Source organism: Eublepharis macularius, chromosome 7 (assembly GCF_028583425.1).
Source record: "Eublepharis macularius isolate TG4126 chromosome 7, MPM_Emac_v1.0, whole genome shotgun sequence".
NCBI lineage: Eukaryota > Metazoa > Chordata > Lepidosauria > Squamata > Eublepharidae > Eublepharis > Eublepharis macularius.
Genome location: NC_072796.1, coordinates 8,368,574 through 8,396,324, shown reverse-complemented (window position 1 = coordinate 8,396,324; position 27,751 = coordinate 8,368,574). Strand labels below are relative to the sequence as shown.

Sequence of the window (27,751 nt, the reverse complement as noted above, 5' to 3'; positions counted from 1 at the left end):
CTAGTTCCTCTATAAATTTGTATTTTTTCAGATATTTGACCATTTAATTTGTGCAGAAGGTGTAAATAAATTGGTCTAATTATTCTAAGGAATTTTTCGCCAAAACCCATATGTTGTAGTGTCTTATAAAGATACTAGAAATAAAGCCCGTTGTGGAAAAAATACAACCGGCTCTAGAAAGGGGAGAGCAGGAAGGCATTCCCTCTTTCTCCGTCACTGATCCCAGCCAGGAGGAGGTTGGGCATTGCCACCTGCTCCACACCTGATCTCAGCAACATGAAGGGGTGGTGGGCTTTGCATGTTTGATACAGGCAGGGGAAAGGGGGGCAAGCATTGCCACCTGCTCCACTCCTGATCCCAGCCAGGTGAAGGGAAAACGGGCATTATCTTCTGCTCTGCGCATGATTACGGTTGGGTGAAGGGGTGCAGGCATTGCTGCCTTCTCCAAGCCTTATCCCAGCTGGGTGAAGTGGGGTAGGTATTGCCACTTGCTCCCTGATGGGTGAAGGGAGGAGTGAGCACTACCTTCTGCTCCTCACCTGATCCCAACAGGCGAAGGCAGGCGGTGGGCATTGTTATGTGCTCAGCTCCTGATCCCAACTGACTGAAGGGGCTGTGGCCATTATCACCATCTCTGCTCCTGTTTCCAGCAGGTTGAAGGGGGGATGGAGATTGCTGCCTACTTGGCACTTGATTCCAACAGGGTGAAGATGGGGTAGGCATTGCCGTCTGCTCAGTGCCTTATTCCAGTAGGTTGAAGGGGGCGGGAATTGCCACCTGCTCCACTTCTTGTCCCGGCTGGGTGAAGGAAAGAAGGGAATTGTGTCCTGCTCCACTCCTGATCACATCTGGGTGAAGGAGGTGGGCATTGCCACCTCCTCCACTCCTGATCTCAGCTGGCTGAAGGGGGGCTGGCATTGCCACCTGCTCTGCTCCTAATGCTAGTTGTGATAAGAAGGGGTGGGCCTTTCCACCTGCATCGTTCCTAATACCAGCTGAGTTAAGGTGTGTGTGTGTGCACATTGGCACATGCTCTGCTCCTAATACCAGCTGAGTTAAGGCAGGTTTGTGTGTGCATTGCCACCTGCTCCTCTCCTGATCCCAGCTGGATTAAGGGGGGGCATTGCCAACTTCTCTGCTCCTAATACCACCTAAATTAAAGTGGGGGTGGGCATTGTCACCTCCTCTGCTCCTAATACCAGCTGGGTTAAGGCAGGGGGTGGGCATTGTCACCTGCTCCTCTCCTGATCCCAGCTGGCTTAAGAGGGACGGGCACTGCCAGCTGCTCTGCTCCTAATACCACCTGGGTTAAGGCGGGGGTGGGCATTGCCACTTGCTCTGCTCCTAATACCAGCTGGCTGAAGGGGGGCTGGCATTGCCCCCGCTCTGCTCCTAATACCAGCTGGTTTAAGGTGGGGGTGGGCATTACCACCTGCTCCACTCCTATTACTGGCTCCACTCCAATTACTGGCTGTGTTAAGGCAGGATGTGGGCATTGTCACCTGCTCCACTCCTCCGCCTGGGCTTTCCTCCACGGCATGTTTTCTGGAGGGATATGATGAGTTACCTGGGCTTTCCGCTGCGGCAGCGCCCTCTGGTGGTACACCAGAGTATAAAGTGAGTTGTCTGAAACACGCTTACTCAATTATATAGTAAAATATTTCAATTGAGTCAAAAACTTTCTTGATGTCTAATGATAGAAATACAGATTCTAGATGATGATGTTGACAATATGTGATTAAATTTAATGTTTTATATATATTGTTGGTTAAATCTCTATTAGGAATAAAGCCAGTTTGGTCCTTATGGATATAGTTAGCAATAAAGGTGTTTATTCTTCTCGCTAATATAGTCATAAAGATTTTATAATCTTGATTGAGCAATGATATAGGTCTATATGATGTGGGTTTTGTGGGGTCTTTACCTTGTTTTGGGATAACAGTAATTAAGGCCATTGTCCATGAGGGGGGCATTACAGGCTTCTGTTAGTGGTGGTAAATTAAAGTTGTAATTTTTAAATAAAATTCTGCAGGGTAGCCATCAGGACAGAGTGATTTATTATTTTTGAGATTCTTTATTGCTTCTGAAGTTTCCTGAAACATTATAGCAGGGGTGGGCAAATGTTTTGGCTTGGGGGCCACTTTGTGGGAGTGGAGGTTAGCGGAGGGCCGCACCTTTTAAAATGATTGCATTCATTAGTTAACTTTGCATTTCAGAAAAGGTATAAATTGTATCATAAAAATCAATAAATATAAATTAAATAAAATAGTGGTAGTTTTATTCAATTTATTTATTGTGCTAATTTCATATCTATAGCTGCAAGCACATTTAATTTTAGAAGGAAATCTCAGTTCAAGGCGGATTTTTCTGACTGTCTTGGCGGGCCACAAAAAACTCTGTAGTGGGCCGCATGTGGCCCGCGGACCGCAATTTGCCCACCCCTGCATTATAGGACTGTCTAGTAATAGTCTGTGATTATCATCTATCTGTTTTGAGTCTCTTGATTGTAAAAACTGAGTGATTTTAGTTTGATCTGGGGTTTTGGAAGAATAGAGTTGTTTATAGTCTTTAAAAATCTTTACGGTATCTTTTGATTTAGTGTTTAGTTTTCCATCATTATCACATATTTCATGGATAAGGTTTGATGATTTTTTTTCTTTTATTTTATGTGGTAACAGTCTTAACAATTTTGGTGTGTTAAACCAATAGTTTTGTTTGACATACATAATTTTTCTGTGAATATTATTGATTTCTAATGATTCTAGTAATTTACATTCATACATTAGTTTTTTATAAATTTTTTTGCAACCAGTTTTTTGCGCGATTTTTCTAAGGTTTCTATTCTGTCAAGTAATTCTTGTTTTAATACATTCCATTGTTTGTTTAGTTGAGATGATAATGCAATTATGTGACTTCTTGTTACAGTTTTTATTGTATCCCAAAGGATATTTGGTTTAATTTCTCTAGATATATTTTCTGAGATGGCTAATTTGATAAATTTACTGTCAGAGCCTGCCAGTTAGATCCCCAGTTACTTCACTGTAGACACTCCAACAGTCCAGTTAAAGTTTCTTTAGTAGAGATCCATCAGTATCAGTGCACTCAGACTACAGCATTGGTAGAAGTGACGTAATGTGGAAAAGCAGTGTTAGTTATAGGGCAGGGTTTCCGCCCTGGGATAAGGACCATTAGAATTTAGGCATGCAGGGCCTAGAAGGTTGGATGGGGTAGGGGAGGGGAAGACAAGGATGAGCTCGTTTCATGTCTCAGGGAGATACTGCTCTGACCGGCACTTCAAGGACACTTTCCCATGCAAAAGTGAAAGTAGCAACCTGCAAAATAAGCAATTCTCAGCTACACAGTTATTTCTTTACACATTCTCAGAGGCCCAGAATACAATACAGAGTATAATAGGCACACGTGGCAGATAAGCAAGGCACATCTGACACACTAAATTTGTTAATGTTGTTATTGTAAATTAGTGTTTTATTTAATGACCAATGCCTTGGATAATGATTTCCTTTTTTTTAAATTAAAGATTTAATACAAGAAACAATAAAACCATAAAATACAAACAAGAAAAGAATGAAAATTAAACTATAAAAGAAATGATCAAAACAAGTCTAGGCTAATTGTTAAAAACCCAAGAATAATAATAAACAGGCATTTAAACTTTGTCGCTTCTTGGCCTTTTGGCGAAGAGCAATTGTAGGATTTTGATTTCCTGAGGTGTTTGTTAGTATGCAGTTTACCCAGGCATGGTCTGAGACTGAGATATTTCCTATTTCCGACGATGTAATTTTGTTGATAATAGTATCAGAGATCAAGACATAATCTATTCTAGTGTATATATTATGTTTTGGTGAAAAGTTTGTAAAATCCTTTTCATGTTTATGTAAATGTCTCCAGGTGTCAACTAAATTATGATTTTATAATATTTTTGAAAGTTTGGTTTTTGGATCTTTTTCTTTGCCTGTTTTCTTTCTGAATCTTGATCTATCCAATTATCGTTTCACCTTCTTGGAAGAGTGTTAGTTTATTTAGACTTTCTTCTATGAAATTTAACTGATCTTTATTTGGTGCATAAAGTGAGCCGATTGTATAAATTTGATTCTCTAAATAGCTTTTGACAAAAATATATCTACCGTTTGGATCTTTCAATGTCCCCTTGTGATGGAAAGGTATGTTCTTTGAAATTAATATTGTTCTGCCTCTAATCTAGATTTCAGATAAGGTCCCCCATGACATTCTGATGGGCAAACTGGAAGACTGTGGAGTGGACTAAAGTACAGTTCGGTGGATAGGGAACTAGTTACAGGACCGCACACAAAGAGTGGTGGTCAATGGAATTTCATCAGATTGGAGGGAGGTGTCCAGTGGGGTGCCGCAGGGCTCGGTTTTGGGCACAGTACTTTTCAATATTTTTATCAATGATCTGGATGAAGGAGTGGAAGGGCTGCTCATTAAATTTGCTGATGATGCCAAATTGGGAGGAGTAGCAAACACTCAAGAAGATAGAATTAAAATTCAACAAGACCTGAATACTCTGGAGAAGTGGGCAGCTGTGAATAGGATGCAATTCAACAAAAACAAGTGCACAGTATTACATCTGGGCCACAAAAATGAGAAGCACTGGATGGGGGATACACTTCTGGGCAGTAGTCTATGTGAAAGGGATCTTGGGGTAAGAGTGGACTGTAAACTAAATATGAGCAGTCAGTGTGATGCGGTGGCAAAAAGGGCTAATTCAATCTTGGGTTGTATCAAAGGGGCCATAGCATCGAAATCGCAGGAGGTCATAGCCCCTCTCTATACTGCCTTGGTCAGGCCACACCTGGAGTATTGTGTGCAGTTCTGGAGGCCTCACTTCAAAAAGGATGTGGACAAAATCGAGAGGGTGCAGAGGAGAGTGACGAGAATGATCAGGGGTATGGAGACTGAGCCCTATGAGGTTAAGGCTGAGGGCCTTGGGAATGTTTAGTTTCGAGAAGAGGAGGTTGAGAGGGGAATCATAGAATCATAGAGTTGGGCCATACAGACCATCTAGTCCAACCCCCTGCCCAGTGCAGGATCAGCCTAAAGCATCTCTTTATTTATTTAAAGAGAGACATGATTGCTCCCTTTAAATATTTAAAGGCTGTCATTTGGAGGAGGGCAAGGAGCTGTTCCAGTTGGCAGCAGAGGGTAGGACCCGAAGCAATCGGCTTAAATTACATGCACAAAGGTACCGGCTGGATATTAGGAAAAACTTTTTCATGGTCAGAGTAGATCAAAAGTGGAATCAGCTGCCTAGGGAGGTGGTGAGCTCCCCCTCACTGGCAGTTTTCAAGAAGAGGCTGGATGAATACTTGTCAGAGATGCTTTAGGCTGATCCTGCACTGGGCAGGGGGTTGGACTAGATGGTCTGTATGGCTCCTTCCAACTCTATGATTCTATGAACTCTACAAGTGAGACCTCAACTTTCATGAGGAAGGTAGGGCCAACCATGTTCTTTCCCTTGCCAGGCTGCAAAGTTACCTTCCATATTAGCATGGCATTGTTTTTCTCTGTGAAGAAGCTCCTGTGACATCTTGAGAGTGGGTAGTATAGAGGTACTGGATCAAAATGCAAAAAATTTTTACGATACTGATTTGCTCTACAGAACTCCAGGGATGCCATCAGCATCACACTTGGGATTCAGCTCTGCTCTCCACCCAGCCCACCCCACTCCACAAGTTCTTTTCTAATGGAGGCCATGACAGTTCTTGCTGCTACTGGAGAGAAGGAACCAGGGAGTGAAGATCCCCTAAAACATTGTCACCATGACATACCCAGCCCTGTACAGTCTTTTACCCCACAAACTATTAGGATTAAAAAAGAGCAAGAGTCCAGTAGCACCTATAAGACCAACAAAATTTGTCGCAGGGTATGATGTTTCGTGAGTCATGAAAGCTCATACCCTACCACATTTTGTTAGTCTTATAGGTGCTATTGGACTCTTGCTAATTTTTTTTTGCTATAGACAGACTAACATAGCTACCCATCTTGAACTCTTAGGATTGTTAGCCCTTACAAGGCAAAAAATTATTTAGAAAAATTGCTGCAAGCTGCTTTGAGTCTATGCATTAGAGCAGGATATCAAAACAAAGAAAAATGTTAAAGCAGAGTGGCTGAAACCAAAACACATGCCAAAACACAAAAAAGGAAAACCCATTAAAAAAGAACAACACAGAAGAAATGTATGATCTGTAAGAACAGGAGACAAAACACCACAAAACATCTTGCAGTGCAGATATTAAAGGCACAATTCAGCCAAAGTTAAGCACATTTAAGCCTCCTTGATTTCAGCAGGAGAGCTAAGCACATGCTTCACTCTCTCCCAGTGGGAACAATGGGATTTAAAGACTTTGGCCACATCTTGCCTTCAGTTTCGATAATGTATTCTTAAGAAAAAGAGAAAAGTCCTCAAAGAGAGTTGGCTACTTCATTGGTCAAAGAGCAAAACCAGAGATCTGTATTGACACACCTATCCTAAACAATGGGATTTTACCCATCGTTACAAGGAATCTCGTATTGGTGGCTGCTGAGTGCACTTTATCACACTTGAACAACCTTACAATGCCATCCAAAGCAAAGTTATACCCTTGAATGACTTCAGTGTACTCAGAAGAGTAACTCTCCATAGCATGTACTGCTAGATACTTAACCTCTGCAACATATTGTCATTAATTGTGTTTTTCTTGTAGGCAAAGTGGCTAATAATAAATGTAGCGTGTAAACATGGTTTCCCCACTGCAACCTGTAAGAAACAGGGTCATAATTTACACTAAAACTTCTCTGCAACATCTGTCCCTAATATAATTATACAAAGCATTACAGACTTAAGTTTTAGCCCGCACCTAGCAAAAGCCAAAGAAACTAGCTTTTGTGGAGTCTTGGATAGAACACAGGTGAGCTTGGGGAACTTCAGCAGGGCAGTTCAAGCATTAAAGACGATCTGAAAACAACAAAGATAAGTGCACATGCCTTTTATGTGTTATTACAATGCAGTTAAGTGAACCTTTAACAGGTTCCTTTTCTGGTCTGTTGCAACATTAGAAAAACGAAGTCTGGTTTGGTTGCAATGACACCTACCTGCAGAAGAATGAGAAGGCCAATTAATCAAGCAAAGAGGTAATTTTATTTTAATCGTATATAACTCATTTGTATTTTCTTCTCTAGCTGCTAATTAGGACTGTGTTTTTTATTGATGAAGATCACATCCACCCCACAAGAACCGATGTGAGGGAAAATCTTCAGGGAAAAATGCCTCTGTGGTTTTACAGCTATTGGTCTTAGGCTCTGTTTCTTCAAATGGAATACCCCATCACAGCAAACCACAACAGATGCTGTCAAAAGATCACCTGAAGCTGTCTTCTACTGAGTAAGATCACTGGGCCAGCACTCTCTACTCCAGCTAGGCAACAGTTCCCCAAACTGTGTGGCCGAGGCCCCTTTCCCAGCCCTAGTTGCAAAAATCCCTTAACAGGAGATGTTATAAACCAGACTTAGGATCTGTGCATCCAAATGTGTATTCCAGTTTGGTTTTGTAGTTAAGAGCACAGGACTCTAATCTGCAGAATCAGGTTTGATTCCCCACTCCTCCACTTGAAAACAGCTGGGTGACCTTGGGCTAGTCACAGTTCTCTGGAGCTCTCTCATTCCCATCCACCTCACAGGGTGATTGTTGTGGGGATAATCAGGGCATTTTTTCTGGGGAAAGAGGTGGTGGAACTCTCAAGAGGGAAATGAGGGGAACTGATCTCTGTCTGGAGATCAGGGGAGACAGGGCCAGTGGGCACATGACAGCCAGTTTGGTGTAGTGGTTAAGAGCGCGGGACTCTAATCGGGAGAACCGGGTTTGATTCCTCATTCCTCCACTTGAAGCCAGCTGGGTGACCTTTGGTCAGTCACAGCTTCTAGGAGCTCTCTCAGCCCCACTCTCATCACAGGGTGTTTTGCTGTGGAGATAATAATGGCATACTTTGTAAACCGCTCTGAGTGGGTATTAAGTCATCCTGAAGGGCGGTATATAAATAGAATGTTATTATTATTATATTATTATTTTCAAGAGGTGCCGGAACTCCGTTCCACTGTGTTCCTGCTGAAAAAAAGCCCTGGGGATAATAATGACATACTTTTTAAACCACTCTGAGTGGGTGTTAAGTTTTGTCCTGAAAGACGGAATATTATTGTTCTTGTTATTCCACTCTGAGCCTGTTTGCAGGGAGAGCAGAACACAAATTTAATCAAATCAAATCAATCAATCAATAAAAAATACTCTATTGCTAAACTATGGCCCTGCCCATTCTGTTACGTATCATTCTGAAAGGAGAGTGTTAATAAACTCCAGGACTACTATTTCCCAGTGAGTTCTTCAGAAGGAACTTCAGCAATAGCAGGGTCACTAAATTGACCACAGCAGTTCACATCGCTCATATCCATAGCTTCAGCAATCTTGGAAAGACAACATGGAGAACAACAGCCTCCTACCCCCACAAGTCTACTTCTTTTCTTTAAGATACTTTAGTATGGTCACTTTCTATCTTTCCATTTTATATACTTTTCTCAATATAATCTTGATTTTATCACTGTACATTGCCTTGAGCATCTTTCGAAGGAAAAGCAGTAAACAAATTGGGGAAATAATAAAAAATAAAAAACATCACCAAGAGTCAGCCAGGGCTACCGGAGAGCTTGACAAAATTACCTGTGAATTTTCTTGGTGGAGATAATGTGAAGAGCCTACGCCCACCCCAAGCTGCAGTCAGGAAAAAAATTAACCATGGAATTACAGAACATGTCATTCCAACCTTGGATACCTGCTGCTTTACCAAAGAACATGAAAGCAAATTCACATTATGCTCTCCTAAACCAAATTAAATATAACCATTCTGTGTACAATATACATCTAGTCAATGAATTATATACACATTTATGTCACTTTAATGTTCATGGTTAGTAACAAATCCTGGTGTGGTTTGGTTTTTTTGGTATGGGGGGGGGGTAACCAAGCCTGCAGACAAAGTAACAGTCTCACGGCACTTAAATTCAGCAGGTTGGATTTAACAGCATTTCCACTGGTGACAATGGAAGGGGTTCCCTTCTGACCACCAGAAAAGCCTATGCTAAGGATTGCGGGACATGCATGGACAAAAGCCATACGGAACAGGGGCCCGTAGGTAAGGGAAGGACTAGATGAGATAGAGTGAAAAAACCTGACTGGATGCTACCCTATAACGGATTTATTTTGGCAGAAACTTTCATAAATCAGAGCAAACTTCATCAGATACATCACAAACTGGATCAGTTCCTTGTAAACAGACACACAAAATACAGCCTGGAAAATCCACAACAACCAGACACACAAAAGATGACCAAATTATGACTAAGTCTAATCCATGCAAACTTATTCTAAGCACACTATTGGACAACCTCTTGGTGGGCTCAAGGAATAAGGAACTCGTGAGCTAGAAGAATATGAAGAAGCAAAGGGAATGAAGTCTGTGGAAAACAGCAGGCCTGCCAGATTGTCAGTTTCTTCAGCTACATTCTGAGGCTGGGCCTTTTAGCTTTCACATTCCTCGTTTATTCTAGACTCTTATCTCCAAGAAGCTTTGGCAAAGCATGGCCAAGTCCAAGTACAACATCCAAGCCAGCAAGGAAATTCCCTCCCTCCTCTATCCAAGTTAGAACTGTAATGGTACAGAAAGTGACAGACATTTCATCTAAAAGTTGTAGAACCTAGTTCTTGGACACTAGGTGGTGCTACAGTTGGCCACTACAAGCCCACTCATTGCCCCATAAAACCTCCCCGCTCCTGTTTACATCTAGTATATTTTAAAACCTTGAATCAGTCTCCCTGAATACAGATTTTTCTTAAATAGCCTGCAAGTAACAGAATCTTCAGAAACATTCTTGAGCAAAAAGACAAATTGCCTGAAAGGTTTATCCATCTGACAAGATGCAGCAGGCAAACTTGGACATGCACTCAGAAGAATATTCCTTCATACTCCATGTTAAAACAATTTGGTATAGCAAAAATCTCCTAGCTCTGGACTCTCAGTCACTAACAGATTCGAATCATAACTTCACCAATAAGCATGCACTGAAAGGACAGGAAAGACCCACTCAATTGCTACTACTTCTCCACTCTGAAATCAAGTATTACTTGGGGGGGTGGGGTGGGATTTTATTAATGGCTAAATAATCTGCATTAAGTGACTGATTGTGTGCTTCCTTAGATGGCAGTGAAAATACCAGATACTCCAAACACGTAAACACTGACTTAAACCCCTTCTTGCTGAATAACAGTTGAATGGTAAGGAGACAGCTGTCCAGCTTTTCTTCTCCCCCCCCCCCACTGAAAACTGTTCTTGGTATACGCTGTGTACACTGGGGTGTCTTTCTTAACGGCAGTTCACTGTTCCTCCCCCCACAAAGGCCCCTCAAAAGTTGGAAGCCCTCTACAGCAGCACCCCATGAGGCACAAGGGGATGCCATGAGAAAGAGAAAAAAATTAAGGTCTCTAGTACATTTTTCTCCTGCCCTTCCTACAAGGGACCCCGACCTGAATAGCCCAGGAGAGCCTGATCTCATCAGCTCTGAGTGTCAGGCTATGGCATTCCACTTGGCTTTAGTCTGCCTTCCTCCCTTTTGCAAGAAGATAAGGTCTTTTGATTTCAAAAGGTTTTATTAGAAAGACAGCATTCAGGCCGAGATGTCCACATTCCAGGACCAAGCAGATCCTGGCTAAGCAAAGCTTTGTTAGGAATGAGTTACAAAACAAAGTTGTTACACTTCAAAGTCTCAGATCCCAGCCTCCCCCCAGAGTTCTCATAGCAGGCAGCTTCTCTGTGGGAACGCTGGTTCATCAAGGTCGTCTCAGAAAGTAACAGAAAAGACATAACATCCTCTCTCATGGAAATGTACTTGCAGGAACCTAGAGGGGAGAAAGACTAAACAACTATAGAAATTTATATAGAGTTACTCAGGCTACAAGTCCCCAGCATGGCAGATCCTGACACTGAGAAGCTAAGAAGGGTTGGCCTTGGTTAGTATATTGGATGGGAGACCTCCAACGAAGACCAGGGTTGCAGAGGTAGGCAATGGCAAACCACCATGAAAACCCCGCCATAAGTCAGCTATGACTTGAGAGTACTCTCCACCACTCCTTCCTACAAGGAGTTCAGGGAGAGGCAGTGGGCCAGAGATTGAACATCTGCTTGGCATGCAGAAGGTCCTAGGTTAAATCCAGGTAAAAGGATCAGTGTTTTGGAAGACCTCACCTAAGACCCTGAAGAGCCACGAGTACAAAACACTGACTCTGATGAACCAGGGATCTAATTCAGTATCAGCAGCTTCATGTGTTCCATGTGCTAAACAGAGCTCTCTCCTTCCCGTTTTATCCTCACAACTACCTTGCAAGGTGACTAGCCCAAGGAGACTAGCTGCATGGCAGGCTGGGGATTCAAATCAGCATCTCCCAGATCCTACCGAAACACTCTGCAGTCCCTCACTCGTTCAGTCGGAACAACTTGGCACACACAAGCTTCTTGGGTTTCAATAGCAGATTCCCAGCATAGGCCAGGCTCCAAACTATTCACATCCCCCAAAACTTATTTAAACACAGAAATTTTTCTACTGTTGCAGATCGGTATTTAAATTAGAGGATCTGAATCTAACATAAGGCTATGAAATCCTGATTCTGAAAAATGAGAACTCTCTTGTCCAGTTAACTGGAAATTACTCCATCTTTTTTTTCAATACTGCAATAAAGACCTAATCTTAAATAAGATAGGAATGACAATATATCACTCAATTCTTTCAATTCCTGCTATCTCAGATCCCCTGAAATCCAAGCATTCCTTCAAAGAGCTGCTTTCACCTGACACTTAAATAGATTTTTGCAAGCCCAATGCTTGTAATTCAGGTACTGCCTAGCTTGCACTAAAACGTACATTTGGCTTTAGAACTGTGGTCTATCCTGTATTAACTATAGTCACAACTGTACACAATTAGAGAACAAGGCCCTCAAAGACCATTTCAGAGTCATGTGTGGAAATGTTTGGTGTAGAGTCAGTTTGGTGTAGTGGCTAAGAGCGCGGGACTCTAATCTGGAGAGCCGGGTTTGATTCCTCACTCCTCCGCTTGAAGCCAGCTGGGTGACCTTGGGCTAGTCACAGCTCTCTGGAGCTCTCTCAGCCCCACCCAGCTCACAGGGTGTTTGTTGTGGGGATAATAATAACATATTTTGTAAACTGCTCTGAGTGGACATTAAGTTGTTCTGAAGGGTGGTATATAAATTGCATGTTGTTGTTGTTGTTATTCCAGGCCAGCAATCCTCACAAAAAATTGGAAGAAATACAGTTTTGTCTTCAGTGTTGGCTCAAAACAACTCTCCATACCAGCTAATCCATGCCAAAAGTTTGGTCCTGCCACAGAAAAAGGCCAGAAACCTGACTGTTGACAAAGACAGATTTGACAGAAGAAAATTGTCCGGGGAGCACAGCAGATGTGTGGGGATATACTGGGAGAAGCTTGCCAGGCGATCTTGAGCCAATCATTCTCTCTTGGCCTAACCTAGATAAAATTGAGGAGAGGAGAATGATATAAGCTACTCTGGGTCTCCATTGGGGGGAAAGATGAAGTATAAGTGAAATAAATAAATAAATGCAACAGGCACTCTGAATTGAGAGTTTTGCAGCTGCATTTCATAGCAACTGAAGCTTCCAAGATGTATTCAAAGGCAACCACAGATACAGCGATAGTTTAATCTTGAGTTTATGGTAGCATATCTCAGCATAGTTAGGCTGGCAGACCCCAAATAAGGGGCCAACTTACAAGCAACAAGAGAGGAAATTCTGTTCAACTAAAACTAAGAAGAAACTTGATTCTTGTCTAGCAGGTTATTTTTCAGTAAAAGAAATACGCTTTACACCAAGAAATTATTTATGGCTTTTGATGAAGCTGTGAGCCTTGCGAAACGGGACAATTTAGCCAGGCAAACCCGTTGCCAATCTCCCGCCGGGAGCAGCTGGCAGGAGAGTGTGGGCGCTCCCCTGTCTTCTTGATTTGACCCTCGGCACTTGTGAATAAAGCTTTGGATTGCAGCTGCGGTCTTTTGGCGTGTCCTTAGTGTGCCTTTTGCCTTGGAGTTTGGGACCGTTCCCCCTGTCCTTTTGCCTCAACTTACAAGCAAGACAAATTGAAAGAAGCTACAGAAGGCTTGCTATGTATGAAGACAAACAACGTTTTCTAAGAATAGTAAGAATATCTTGAGAACATGTTTCATAGAATCATAGAGTTGGAAGGGGCCATACAGACCATCTAGTCCAACCCCCTCTGCCCAGTGCAGGATCAGCCTAAAGCTTATTGCACTTATTACAAGTATACCTTTGCATTCACATAGAGAACTCTGAAAAACAAGTTCTGTGAGTTTCCCATTATGGTTCAGTCTGGGAGGGAGTAAGCCATAGAGAGCATTTTTGGCTGGTGCATAGTCTCACCAACCTACCTCTCTCCCTTTCCAATCAACAAAGCAGTTTTGCCACTATTTTTAAAAGTTGTGATTTTTTAAAATAAAAGTGAATTTGTATACAGATAAATAAATTCACACATTTTTTAAAGGAAGACAGTCTACTTGGAGCAGGCAAGATAACCTCCAAACTAGCAGCTGAACCAGTATTCCACTAGCCAAAGTGTCTGTTCAAGCAAAGCTGGGCTCACACCCCAAGGGCACGTTATGATGAGTACTGATAAAATGTTTCATCTCTTTTCCTAGGAAAACGTTTGTGTTTCACTCATGCTTTTTAGCTCACAACCAACACACTATAAAAATCTAAAAGAAGCTATAGAGAAGGGATCTCTACTTCCATGAAAGCAAATGCACAGAAACTGGCCTTGATCCTGACACGTGCACTCAATGGCCATTTATTTTCTCTCTCTAAAAACAGCCAAACCACATGAAATGCCCGGTAAACTGCTTCTTCAAGTTTCCAAAGGCTAGATGCAACATGCAGAAGCGGGCTGATGAAATTTAAAAGCTGTACTGCGCACACAGAAACCTCTGCAAAATACAGGGGGGGGGGGAAGCACTTTGGACTGACATCTATGCATAGCTACTTAATATTTCACCTGCTTGGAGTACTAAACACCAGTATTTTAGCAGCATTAAAAAGTCTGCAAGTAGCATTTTATACACAGGAAACAAGCAAGTGCATGCACATTTCCTTGAGAGTAAGTTCCATTTAAGTATCCTTCCGACATTTTCCGGAGCAGACACACACACAGAAGGGAGTAAGCATGGAAATCTCTCCTGACGGATTTGAGATGCTGCCCACATGGTTGATGATTTTTGGCAGCACAGAAGCACTTTCTGTACAACCATAACATACGAAAGAGCGTTCAGATGACACGTCCACACAACAGCCCAGGTGACATTTACCATCATCTCTGAGTTATCCATCTGTGTTCAGAAACTAGCCTTTACAGGTCATCTACACATAAAGGCAAAAAATACTTTGTAAAAGATTAAGAGATCACAGTGCGTCTGCTTATTTAATTTTTTTTAAAGGAAGAAAGAAGGGAGCAAAATTATCTTTTTTTAGCAAGCACTACTATGCCTATTTACAAGCATGGCTGCACTGTACCAAGGCCATTTCCAAGTACAGCAGGTTCAGCAGAAAGAAAGCTCCTGAAAAACACTTTGGGAGAATGTACCTTTTTACAATCCTCTTGTAGCCAGTTTGGTGTAGTGGTTAAGAGCGGCAGGACTCTAATCTGGAGAGCCGGGTTTGATTCCCCACTCCTCTGCTTGAAGCCAACTGGGGGACCTTGGGCGAGTCTCAGAGCTCTCTCAGCCCCACCTACCTCACAGGGTGATTGTTGTGGGGTAATAATAACACTTTGTAAACCACTCTGAGTGGGCATTAAGTTGTCCTGAAGGGCGGTATATAAATCGAATGTTGTTGTTGTTGTTGTTATTTGGTGCCACTTCCCCTGCTGAAGCTTTCTTTCTCCACCCTTGATTACACAGATGGGTGAATCTGGCCAATCAGATTTCACTATATGTCAACAGCATGGAAGGAAAACAAAGTGAGGGCAATGCTACCTGAACCGGGTACACTTTCAAAGCAACTGGGGGGATGCATTTTCCACAAGGCCAAACAGATTCGTGAGACCGCACAAATACTTTTGTGCAGTTTCATATACAACCAAATTTATTCATGAGTAAGTGTAAACAGTAAATAAACAGGCTGTTTGAAAGAGGAGGGGGGTTGTGTTTGGGAGAGGGAAAGAAATGAGACAGATGAGAGAGCTGATGTTTCTCTGCACATTAAGGACGTAGCCGTGAATATCTTAGCACCTCTTTATACCAGTACTAGTGTAATACACAAAAAAGCCAGAAGAGACAAATACACCCGCAGATATGTTACACGAGAGAGTTTTCACTGACATCCAAGTCCCTGTGTTTTTCTCTCCTGCAAGAATCCCTAGTGAGGAGGACTTCAAAACACTCTGCTACTTTGCCTGTAACTAATGTGGAGAGGACCAGTTATGAAAACGAAAGATCAATGCCTAACCTTTACAAATGACATAAATCTTTCCGATGCATACACCTTTATTCAATAGATCTGTGGATTCAGGCTACAATAAGTTTTGTCCGAAAACAACAGCCTGCTCATGCAAAGATCTCACTGATGTCAATGAAGCCGTGGTAGTTATTTGATTACACTGTTTGTAATCCTAAATAATCTTGAGACTTGGTGGGAAAATGCTGGGTGAAGAAGTGTTTAAATCTAAGAGAATAACTTTCACAAGGAACTACAACCCCCGCCCCCACCTCCCGTGTCTGCATATTACTTTTAGCATTAAAAATCCAAATGGCAGTTTAAAGATACATTCTTCAAACTTCAGTGCCAACTCTTTGCACTTTAATATTTATAATGAACACCAATTTGCAAGAAAAGGTGTTTCCTTTTTACAAAACAAAGTAGCATCTAATTTACTTGCTACAAATGGACATCTGTCAAGGACACTAATGCATACAATATCCCGCAAACCAAAACTGCCGTGCCACCTTTGATATTCTTTCTAAACAAACATAATCCAGCTGACAGAAAGGCAGATCTTAACAGGTCCTGATGAAGCCTTATTGCAAAATATTTTTTAAATTATCTCAGCTCCTTTGTAACTGAAGCACAAACCCAGCTTCCTGCCTAGCACAATTTTTCCTCTTGCTGTTATTCTAATGATACACTTTCAATGATACACACACAGAAAAGAAAAGAGTCAAATCAGAAACATCTGTAGTTCACCATATAATTACTGATTCTTCCCTATGGAGACTGACCTTTGTAACACTGATACGAAGACCTGAAAGGCTAAAATGACCAAGGATATTCACAAGGTTTAAATCATATAACATGATTAAAAGGAATTAAAATAGGCACTGTTATTTTCCATCTTGGTTTATGTTAACATAAGCATGGACTTTATGATCTTATGTTTAATCTCTGTGCTCAGTATGTAGTAGCTGAATTTACTCATTATTAGTGGGATATGCAAGCTGCCGAAATGCAATGTTTTGATTATATAATAAAGTCAAATTCTGCATTTGAGGTTATTATGCAGCTGTTACTTTTACCTGTAATAGGAATCTTTTCCACCAGGCCTTCTTCCTTGCTCTCATCTTCACACCAGTTTGTGACTTCTGTATGTGAACACACACAATAATGAAGAACATCTCAAAGTCACAGTGATCAGACCAGTTTGTTTCCTTTTTAAGCCCCATTCCCTTTAATTTTTTCACTTTTTATTATCTCTTGTTTATTGATCTAAACTGTCCATTACAGTTCTTTATAAAAGGACCCTACTGTGAACTTTAGTCAAACAAGCAGCTACTGTATCTCTGTGCAGATGCCAAAGAAAACAGTAAACCACCCAGATACCTTAAAGAGTTTGGGCTTTAAGACTTTATTTTCTTTTTTAAAGGCAGTGATAACTTCAGAATGTGGGCCATTAACCCAAAAGTAGTATTTGATATACATTTTTTTAAAAAAATTAAACCCGAAAAATAGTCTCTTCTGTTGATAAAAAACCCCTAGTAAAAGCAGCCTAAACGGTTATGGTTATGTTTACCATGTAAAAGAGTCCATGGCTTAATTGCTTGTCTATTTTGGTCTTTGATGCCGGGGTGCTCTGTAAAACACACTGTGCAAGGAACCATCTTCTGCTCCTAAATCAAATTACTTCCTCCAGCCACATCAAATTAATCTAACAGATCCTTTTTCTTTAAATTCTGAAACCCCAACAACATATGCTTTTCCCAGCATTAAGCTATTTCTTTTTTTTTTTTTAAGTGTGTGTGGGGGGGAGGAAATCTAAGTTTCCTCTGTACTAATCAAGTCGTCATTTCCCACTCCCCACCCCAGCATACAAATACTTCCAATACTTCTACCCATAAACAATTTTAAAATCTATAGCTATTCCTTTTGCATATTCAATTTTAACATGTTCCCCTGTTTTTAATTTACAGCTGAAAATTGAAAAGGTGTTTCTTTCTGAAAAGGACAAAAATAATTGCTACTGATAAACCACACACAAAAGCACCTTACTCAAATAAACTTCAAATACGCATTTATTCATCCACAGGATTGGGCCTCCCCAGCACATGGGGCTTCAAAGAAAACACTTCAGCAGCACAAGATGTTCCGTGCATGTAATCCCACAGCTGGATAGTTGCCGGTTATATGAGGATAGTGTATAATATTTAAGAACCCAGCACATGCATACCACCATATTCCCACCACTGTCACCAGACTAGAACAAATATTGCTTCCAATTTTCACTGTTGCATTTTGCAAAGTCACATCCTGAGATTCCAAATACTGCCATAGTAAATTAGGAATGCATCTTGACCATTTAAGAATATTACCATGTTCCCTCGCACCATTACTGTCAAGCAACTGTGCAAGCTTTTCTCGCTTTATTTTGATTTTGTTTGTCTGTGAACTACAAGATGTTACGTTACTGCAAACAGATGATTCATCTTCATATTCTTCTGGACCGTTATCTTTCAATAATGGTGTAACCTACAGCATTGGAAATAAAATATTGTAATAAAAAAAAGACAGTAAGTGCATACTTATCCCCTTCTAGAACCCTGCATAATGCTGCCACAATATTTGGAAGGGTAAGATAATGCATGTGAAATTAAATACACTTCTGAAATATTTTAAAGCTGCAGTTTCCATTCCCCCACATTTTGCTTTTATTCTTTCTTTCATTCAGAATATTTATAAGCCCAGGTTTCTTCCTTGTATACCATTATTACAGATTGAAAAGCACCACCAAATTTCTTTGTTGGTCTCATATACAATTTATTGATATCTTGTGCCTATTTCAGAAGAACAAAATGCCACTGTGAATCTGCCTCCTTCTTGGAAGAACATTAGTCAGTCACTCTACCACCACCACCCATGCCCCCGATCTTGCATCAGCAAATTGCTCGTATAGTTTCAGGTAGATAGCAGTGTTGGTTTGCAGTAGAACAGCAGGATTTGAATCTCGTGGCATCTTAGAGACCAACAAGATTTTCGAGAGTCAGAGAGGTCTCTTCTTCAGATCGCATCCCTGAAGCTCTTGCTACTAGCTGATGCCAACTTTATTGAACAGCCAGGTAAACCATGAGCACAGTCGGACAGTTCTGCCCCATCTCAGTGTCCAGAGAATAGAGAAGCCCTGAGAATGCAGGAATTGGCTCTCTCTAGTGTAGGATGCAAATTATTATGGCTGCAATCGTATGCATGCTTAGTTGGCCACAAGCCCTCAATTTAACTTCACAGGAGCTAGACCCTTCCAAAAAAACCCCCACCCTAATGTATACCAGATATGCATTTTCGAATCATCAAGGCAGTCATGGGATAAAATAATAAACATGCTATATACATATATCCTAGCTTCAAATGGACACTTTCCCTGGCATACAGACTCTGATGAGCATGTTCATAGAAGCAATTGTCACTTAATGGCTAAAGACCCCCACCCCAGCCTTTCAGCAGTCAAACACCAAGCTGATCTAATATTTCCAAAACTAGATAGAAAGATAGATATACAGACATAAAAAACCTTTAAGAAGAATTATTTTTCCTTAGAGCTTTCTCCAGATCTCAGTCTGCTGCCCTAGACAGACAAGATAAGACAAATTATTCAGCAAATAAAATGAGTACTGACCAGGCCATCTTGCTTATTTCTCTCCAAAATCAATAAGGTACCCAACATGTCTTTCACTTCTTGTGTGAGTGAAACATTGTGTTTTTTCAAGAATAAGACATGCTCATTTAAACGTTCCCATATCATTGCAAAGAAAGATGACAATTCAGGCCTATACAAAAAGACAAAAATAAATATTGTAGGAAAGACACCAAGCATTGATTTTTTTAAAAATTAGAAACTGCCACATTCAACATTACCCAGAATTTCTAGGATAAGTTTCATTATTCTGAGACTCTTATTTGCTCAGACATCCATGCAGAAGTTAAGGTGACCTACTGTTGCAGTTATTTCAAACAAATCTTAATTATCATGTTAGGCTCTAGACTTAAGATTTTACCATTTGTATTAGAACCAATGTTGGAGCAAAAAGCTGGCCATGGATTCAGATCCCCAGTGTTAATGTAGCTCATAGCTTAAGGCAACATGATGCTGCAGTACACTATTATCACGTTATTCGTATATATACACTAATAACAACTAAGAAGAACATTAATGTTAGTCAAATGGGCTGTATACTTTTGCATTGTTATGAGTCTATAAATAGGGATGTGCGCTTTGGGTTTCCAATTCAGGAAAAATACCCGAATCAGACCCGATCTGTAAAGATTCAGGGAATGCTAGCCCTGATTTGGAAATCCCAAATAAAAGCTTTCTGAAGCAATTCAGGTCACTTCAGGAAGCTTCGGGGCCCTTCCGGGGCTTCAGCTGGCCCATAGGGGAATCTCTCCCCAAGGGCCAGCTGAAGTTTAAAAGGCCTTTCCGCCTCCCCACTGGTCACAAAGGAGGAGGGTCCAGAACTTCTCACTTCCCAGCTGGCTGTGGTGGCAGTGGAGACAGTGGCTCCGGGCCTTCCTGCCTCCCAGGTGGCCATGGTGGCAGTGGAGACGGTGGCTCCGGGCCTTCCTGCCTCCCAGGTGGCCATGGTGGCAGTGGAGACGGTGGCTCCGGGCCTTCCTGCCTCCCAGGTGGCCATGGTGGCAGTGGAGACGGTGGCTCCGGGCCTTCCTGCCTCCCAGGTGGCCATGGTGGCAGTGGAGACCGTGGCTCCGGGCCTTCCTGCCTCCCAGGTGGCCATGGTGGCAGTGGAGACCGTGGCTCCGGGCCTTCCCCATCTCCCTGCTGGCCGCAGCAGAGGCAGACACGACCGTTCCTGCCTCCCCGCCTCCCAGCGGGCTACCATAGTGGTGGAAACAGTGGCAGTGCACTCTCTCACAGCCCAGCAGATCATCCCAGCTGCCTCCTGGCCAGGTAAGTGGAATGGGGGTGGTGGGGTAATTCGGGGTGGGAGGGGACAAAGCTTCCCCCCTCACTTCGGTATGCTATGAATCTTTACGGAGCATACTGAAGCAATTTAAATACCTGAAACCGCTTCGGGTTTCAGGTTATACCAGAGCATTTTCCAACGCGAAGCAGAAAACCTGCACACCTCTCTCTATAAATATTGCTGATTCTGTGAAATAAATGTTCTTGTGTAATTTTGTTTAATTGAGTCAGTCCTTGGCAGGCAGAATCCCCAAGTTCTCCACAGCAAACATGCAGGTGTATTGGTTGAAGTAACTTTATTAGAGATCCATCAAGTTCAAGGTGCTCAGGCAACTGAATTGGCGTAAGTGACATGGATGAGGTCAGTAGTGTTAGTTATAAGGAAGGTTCCCACCATCAGAATAGGGTTAAGGTTTTGGGCACGAAGGAGCTGAGGGGGGGTGAAAGGGAAAAGCTAGGTTTAGGCTAGACAGAACAAAGAATGAAATCATCTCAGTTCCCAAGAAGGATACATTTCGAGCTGGCCGCAGCCAGCCTTCAAGGACACTTGCTGGAGGCAGCAGGGAAAGAGAAAGTAAACACTTGTGATGGTTGTTGTGGATTTTCCAGGCTGTATCGCCGTAGTCTTGGCATTGTAGTTCCTGATGTTTCACCAGCAGCTGTGACTGGCATCTTCAGAGGTGTAGCACCAAAAGACAGAGATCTCTCAGTGCACCAAGAGATCTCTGTCTTTCGGTGCTACATCTCTCACACTGTGAGATCTCTGTCTTTCAGTGCTACACCTCTGAAGAAGCCAGTCACAGCTGCTGGCGAAACGTCAGGAACTACAATGCCAAGACCATGATGATACAGCCTGGAAAATCCACAACAACCATCGTTCTCCAGCCGTGAAAGCCTTCAACAATATAAATACTTGTGAGATAACCTACTGCCTTAACATCAATAAGAAACTTATTATGTACTGGCCTCAGAGGGCCAGTACATAACACAGAATGCATTCATGGCAGATATGCAGACTGGCATATATAACATACTGCCCTCCCCAAGAAGGTCTCCTCCTTCATACTGGCCCCAGTTTGTTAGGGTAAGCCTTGTGAAATTTGTTTACAAGTCTCGGGGGCATTTACATCTGAAGCTTTTACCCATTCCCTCTGACTTTCATCAAAATGCACCCAACAAATTAAGTAGAACAGTTCTCCCCATTTTAATTTCAAGTCCAGGATTTCTTTCACTTCATGGTGCAGATGTCCGTCCACCATGAGGGGGGAGTGGGAACTCTGTGGTCCAGATAATATTTATCAGTTTGGGGAGCTTTCTTCAAGAGGCTGAAATGAAATCCCAGGTGGACATTCTTTAAATTCTTAGGTAGGTTTACCTCAACAGTCACTTCATTGATTCATTTTTTCACTTGGAATGGACCTAAGAATTTCCACCCCAGCTTTTTACTTGGTTGCTCCCCTATGAGATGTTTGGTGGAGATGTACACATAGTCTCCCGCTTGTAATTTCCATGGGACAGATCTTTTTTGTCTGCATTTTTTTGTAATGCTCTTTAGCTTTTTCCAGAGGTTTTTTTTTAATCACTCCCCATTGAGTTGTCAATTTAGACCACCATTCTCCCAGATCCCCTTGTCCATTGGTGGCTGGGGTTTTCATAAATGGCATTACTGTGCCTTCATATCCATGTGCTACCACGAAGGGGGAGGCCCTAGTGGAGCTATGCACCGAGTTGTTATAACAATATTCTGCAAAAATTAGGAAATCAGCCCAGTTGTCTTGCTGGTAATTTATGTAGCATCGGAAGAACTGCTCTAGCACTTGATTAACTCTTTCAGTTTGTCAGTCATTGTCAGGGTGATGGATGGAGCTAATGCCTTGTTCAATCCCTGTTACTTGCAGTAGCTCCCGCCAGAAGTTGGCAACGAACTGGACTCCTCTATCAGATATTATGTTATCCAGAAATGAGTGCAGTCTGACCACATGTTGCATAAAGAGGGTGGCTAGTTGCTTTGCGGTTGGAATTTTGGAGCATTGAATGAAATGAGCTTGCTTAGAGAACAAATCAACCACCACTAAGATTACAGTTTTTCCCTTCGAGGGGGAGAGGTCAGTAATAAAGTCCATAGAGACCACAGCTCATGGGCGAGAGGGGGTTTCTAAAGGTTGTAGAAGACCAGGCGGTTTACCCCGTCTGCTTTTCCCCATCAAACACACTTGGCAAGTGGATACATACTGAAAAATGTCCCTTCTCATGTTTGGCCACCAAAATTGTCTGTACCAAATATCCAAATATCCAAAATTGTCTGTACCAAATATCCAAATATTTTTAAATATCCAGAGGCCAGCCAATCTGGAATCATAACGTTTTTTCAACACCTCTCCCCATAAACTGGCTAGAACATACAATTTACCCTGTCAATACCAGCTCTGTAGTTCATCTTTGGATAGGGCGTCTCCTTCTTTCTCTGCTTCCTCTTTGACTCTTTCCTCCCAGTTCGTGGAGGGAGCATTTTGCTTTAAATGTTTGGCTTGGCTCAGGGTGGTCACTGCCCCCCCCCCAAATTGGGCTGGTGAAAACATTGTGTATATTACTTCCTCTCTCTGACTGTCATGTTGAGGCATGAGTGAGAGGGTGTCTGCCAGGAAGTCAGATTTGCCAGGAAGGTGTTTCAGTGTAAAATTAAATTTGGAGAAGAATTCCAACCAACGTAGATGTTTGGTGTCTAGTCTGCACAGGGTGCGCAGTGCCTCTAAATTTTTATGATCAGTTCAAACCTCGAATGGCACCAGGTGCACAAAGCTAATTTAACAGCCAAAGACTCTTTATCCCATACCACCCAATGGCGTTCAATTTCAGAATTTTTTTTCGATACATAAGCACAGGGATGTAATTTCCCATCATCATCTGCTTGCAAAATACCGCCCCCCCCCATTGCAATGTCACTCGGATCCACCTACACGACACATTTCCGGTTCTCGTCCGGGTGCCGCAGGACTGGCTCGGAGGTGAATAGGGTTTTTAAGGGCTCAAAAACCTCTTGGCATTCCTTAGTCCAACTTAATTTAGCACTAGGCATCACCTCTTGCAGCCCCGTCCTTTTGGTTTTCAGCAAATCAGTTAGTGGCAAAGAAATCTGTGCAAAGTTCTTTATGAATGGTCTGTAGATGTTAGCAAAGCCCAGGAATGACTGCAACTGCCGTCTGGGTTTTTTTGGGGGGGGGAGGTCCAACCACACCATCGCTTGCAAGTGCCTCCAGGTTTTGGGGGGTCCCACCACACCACCCCTGTATTTTACCGGGATCCATTTTTAATCAATGCCCCGATATCCTATACCCCAAAAAGTCCAACTCCTCTTTGTGGAATTCACACTTGGACAGTTTCACCGGCAGGTGGTGGTCCCTCAGGGTTTTTAGTACCTAGCGCATGAGTTTCACGTGGGACTCGTAATCTTGTGCATAAATCAACACGTCATCAAGGTAAATAACAACGCCCTTGTACAGGCATTTGTGTAATACCTCATTAATTAAAGTCATTAAAAAAAAACAGCGCCCCTTGTAATCCGAACGGCATGACTTTGTATTTGAATTGTCCCAAGAGAGTGTTAAAAGCGGTTTTCCATTCATTTCCTTCCCTTATTCTTATCTGGAAGTACGCATCTCTTAAATCCAGTTTAGAGAAGAATTTTCCTTGGGACACCACTTCCAGCAAATCTTGGATCAAGGGGAGGGGGAAAAGCGTTGGACACGGAAATGGCATTAATCCCCCTATAATCAGTACACAGTCTCAAACCCCCATCCATTTTTTTCCAAAACAACACAGGCACAACATGAGGGGAACTAGCCGGGTGGATGAATCCTTGAGACCAGTTTTCAACAATGAACTTATGCAACTCTTCTTGCTCCCCTGGGCTCATTGAGTATTGAGCGAGAATTTTCTCTCTCTCTCTTCCTGAGTTAACAGGGCACTCTCGGGGAGGCGGGGTATGCCTGGGCTCCACTCTGGCTTCCAGACATAATTCCAACATTGCCCCCCCCCAGCAAAACACAGCTCTCCTGTTTTCCACTTCACAAAAAGGTCATGGTCCCATAACCACCTTATCCCCAACACCAAAGGGAACTTGGTGGCGTCGTTTACAACAAAAGTTCTGGCTTCCCAGTGATTCCCCATCCCTACCAGGACAAGTTCAGTTTCCACATTAGCTGGGGACCGTTTCATTCGAGACCCATTCATCTGCTCAAACGCGATGCGATGATCCAGTTTACATACGTTCAGCTGCAACCCGGTGACTAGGGCCGGAGCAATCAAATCCCACGTGCATCCAGAGTTAAGTAACGCCCACAGGGGGTTAACTAAAGTCACTGGTATGTATAGTAAGGCCACTTTTGGTCTCACCTCTTGAGATTCTAGTTCCTTTGTGACCTGCCGGCGGGGCCTCCTTACGACAAGTCGTTGGCGTTTCCCGCCAGTGGGGTGGGGGTCTCCTCCTCCTCCAATGGATCTCCACTCGACCCCTCCGAACCCTCCACTGCTGGAGCCCAGTCGCCACTTGACTTGTTTTCTTGGGGGCCTTTTTAGGCGGTTTGCGCATTGGGGCTACGGCTTTCTTCTCTTTGCCCTCCTGGGCATTCAGCAGCAAAATGCCTCACTCCACCATATTTTAGGCATAGGCCCCTCTGCATTCAGATGGCTCGCTCCGTGTCCGGGGAGCGAAGGCTGACGGATCTCCTCTCTTTCCCTCCAGCTCCAGAAGGGGGTTTCTTGGTTGTCCCTTGGTGCTGCATCTTCAATAGCTTTACTACTTGGTCCCGGTTTGCCACCTTGCAGATGAGCTGGATCCATCCCAGCAAGGTTCTGGGATCATCTTGTACCAAGGCTTTGGCCACTAAATTGGGATTCAGCCCGGCCTGGAAAAATTCAATCTTCATCCCTTCTGTCCAGTCGCGCACCTTTGCTGTGCACTGTGGTATGGGGCCCCATGCGTATTCATGCACGGGTTGATTTCCCTGCCGCATCCGTTTCAGTTTGGTTCTCGCCTGCTCCTCCTCGAGCGGGTCCTCGAATTGAGCCCTTAGAGCTCGAATGAACGTATCAAGGTTCCATAGTTCCGGGGCCCGGGCCTCGTATAGGGTGACATAACAACTTAGCCATCGAGCCATCCAGTCTGGACCCCAGGTGGCTTACTCGGCTGTGCTCATTCAGAAAGGTATGGCCCCACTCTTGGAAAAACTCCAAAGCTTGCACAATGAAGAAGCCCAACTCTTCCGGGTCTCCCTCAAACCGCATGTCCAATTTGCGCCACCTCAGCAGCGGTGGCATGGCAGGAGGGACTCCTTGGGGGGGTGACCAGTAATCCTGGTGGCGGTAGAACCAGAGGAGGTGGCCGCAGCTGCGGCAGTTGCAGGGGTGGCCCAACCGGCACCTCTCCTGGCGGGTGGAGAACCGGGCCCCCTAGGGGAGGTGGAGGGAGGGGTGAAATCCCTGCAGGCCCACTGCCACTCCCCGGGGTGGCAGGGCGACTGGTCGTCCTTGGAGGGGAGGAATAACAGTTGGTAGTCCCGTTGGCCTCACAGGCCCTCTCTGTGGATGAAGTGGGGCAGGAGACATCATAGCCTAAGTGGCCTCCCTGAGGGATCCCCCCCAGTCCATTTCCATTGGGCCCTAGTCCTATGGGCACATCCGCCAGTGGCAGGCAGTGCATCATCTCTTGTAATCCTCTCGTCACCTGCACCATCTCCCTCTTTAGTTCGCCCATCTCCCCCCATATGGCTTGCAGATGCTCGAGGTTAGTCTATCGGACATCCTTCTCATCCGGGGCTGGTATGGGTCCCCTCCATTCCTCCTCAGGCTTGCTCCCTAACTTCGAGGATTTCTTGAGGTCAAGGGTGGTCTCCTCGTCTTTCATTGTGTCCAATCCGAGGAGCTCTTCCAGTTCAGACGTACTATGGCTAAAAGCCATGCTTTGCCATTGCATCTTCTCTTCTCGGGTTGGTTGGCCCACCAATCTTCGGGGTGCGAACTCTAGAGGGGTGGTTACTAGCCAGTTCCAATGAATTGCCCCCTTCTTAGGGATCACCCCAAGCTCTTGCCCGTTGTCGCTGAGCCTGGGCAGCAGCTCCGTCAAAGGGTCTCCGGCTGCCTCATTTCCCAAGCTCTGTCCCAGTTCTAGATTGATTAATTGTCCCTCTGGTGACTCCAAAGTCCCCTGTTCTAACTCGTACAGCATGGTGCCAGCAGTCCGTCGTCAGGGTTTTGGATCCAGGGGAAAAGAAAAGGACTTCTGCTAAAATGTCAGTCCTTGGCAGGTAGAATCCCCAAGTTCTCCACAGCAAACACACAGGTGTATTGGTTCAAGTAACTTTATTAGAGATCAATCGAGTTCAAGGTGCTCAGACAACTGAATTGGCAAAAGTGACGTAGATGGGGTTGGTAGTGTTAGTTGTAGGGAAGGTTCCCGCCATCAGGATAGGGACCGTTAAAGTTTTGAGCACGAAGGAGCCGGGGGTGTGTGTGAAAGGGAGAAGCTAGGTTTAGACAGAACAAAGGTTGGACAGAACAAAGAATGAAATCATCTCAGTTCCCAAGAAGGATACATTTCAAGCTGGCCGCAGCCAGACTTCAAGTACACTTGCTTGGAGGCAGTGGGGAAAGAGAAAGTAAATATTTGTGAGATAACCTACTGCCTTAACATCAATAAGAAACTTCTCATGCCCTCAGAGGGCCAGTACATAACACAGAATACATTCATGGCAGATATGCAGACAGGTAGGTATATATGACAGTATCTCCTGGGCTATACATTCCAAAATCCTGCTCTTTATGTGACTGCAAAATCAGATTAAAATACAAAGCATAAGGCACACATGCCAAAATAGAAGAAAATACACAAAACTGAACATCCTAGAGGGAAATGAAGTTCCAACCAAATAGTTCAAAGATAGAATGCAACAAGGTCTTTCACTAGGCAATGAATCATAGACAGGGAAGAACTACAGGAAAACCTCAAAAGAAAGAGTGTTCCACCAACATAGTGCCACCAGTGAAAACCCCTTAAATTATACCCAGAAACAAACTGAAAAATTAGCACTAGAAAACACAGAGGCATTTCCCCCCAGCAATGTAACCATATTAGGAGGCTAGACTACAGTTCAACACCATACAGTAGTCACAAGAGAAGACCAAACAAACTGTAAAA

At 43.3% G+C, this 27,751-nt stretch overlaps 1 protein-coding gene across 2 annotated transcripts in view; it reads right to left on the bottom strand.

Annotated features, from left to right (window-relative positions):
- KIZ (kizuna centrosomal protein) overlaps positions 1-27,751 on the bottom strand; it is a 142,895-nt gene that overhangs the window by 40,083 nt on the left and 75,061 nt on the right. For both annotated transcript variants that reach the window (XM_054984293.1, XM_054984294.1), the window contains 3 exons: positions 19,255-19,405; positions 17,957-18,113; positions 16,667-16,732 (listed from right to left, as the gene is read on the bottom strand). In XM_054984293.1, coding sequence (XP_054840268.1) covers positions 16,667-16,732; positions 17,957-18,113; positions 19,255-19,405 — 374 coding nt within the window. The remainder of the gene's footprint in view (positions 1-16,666; positions 16,733-17,956; positions 18,114-19,254; positions 19,406-27,751) is intronic.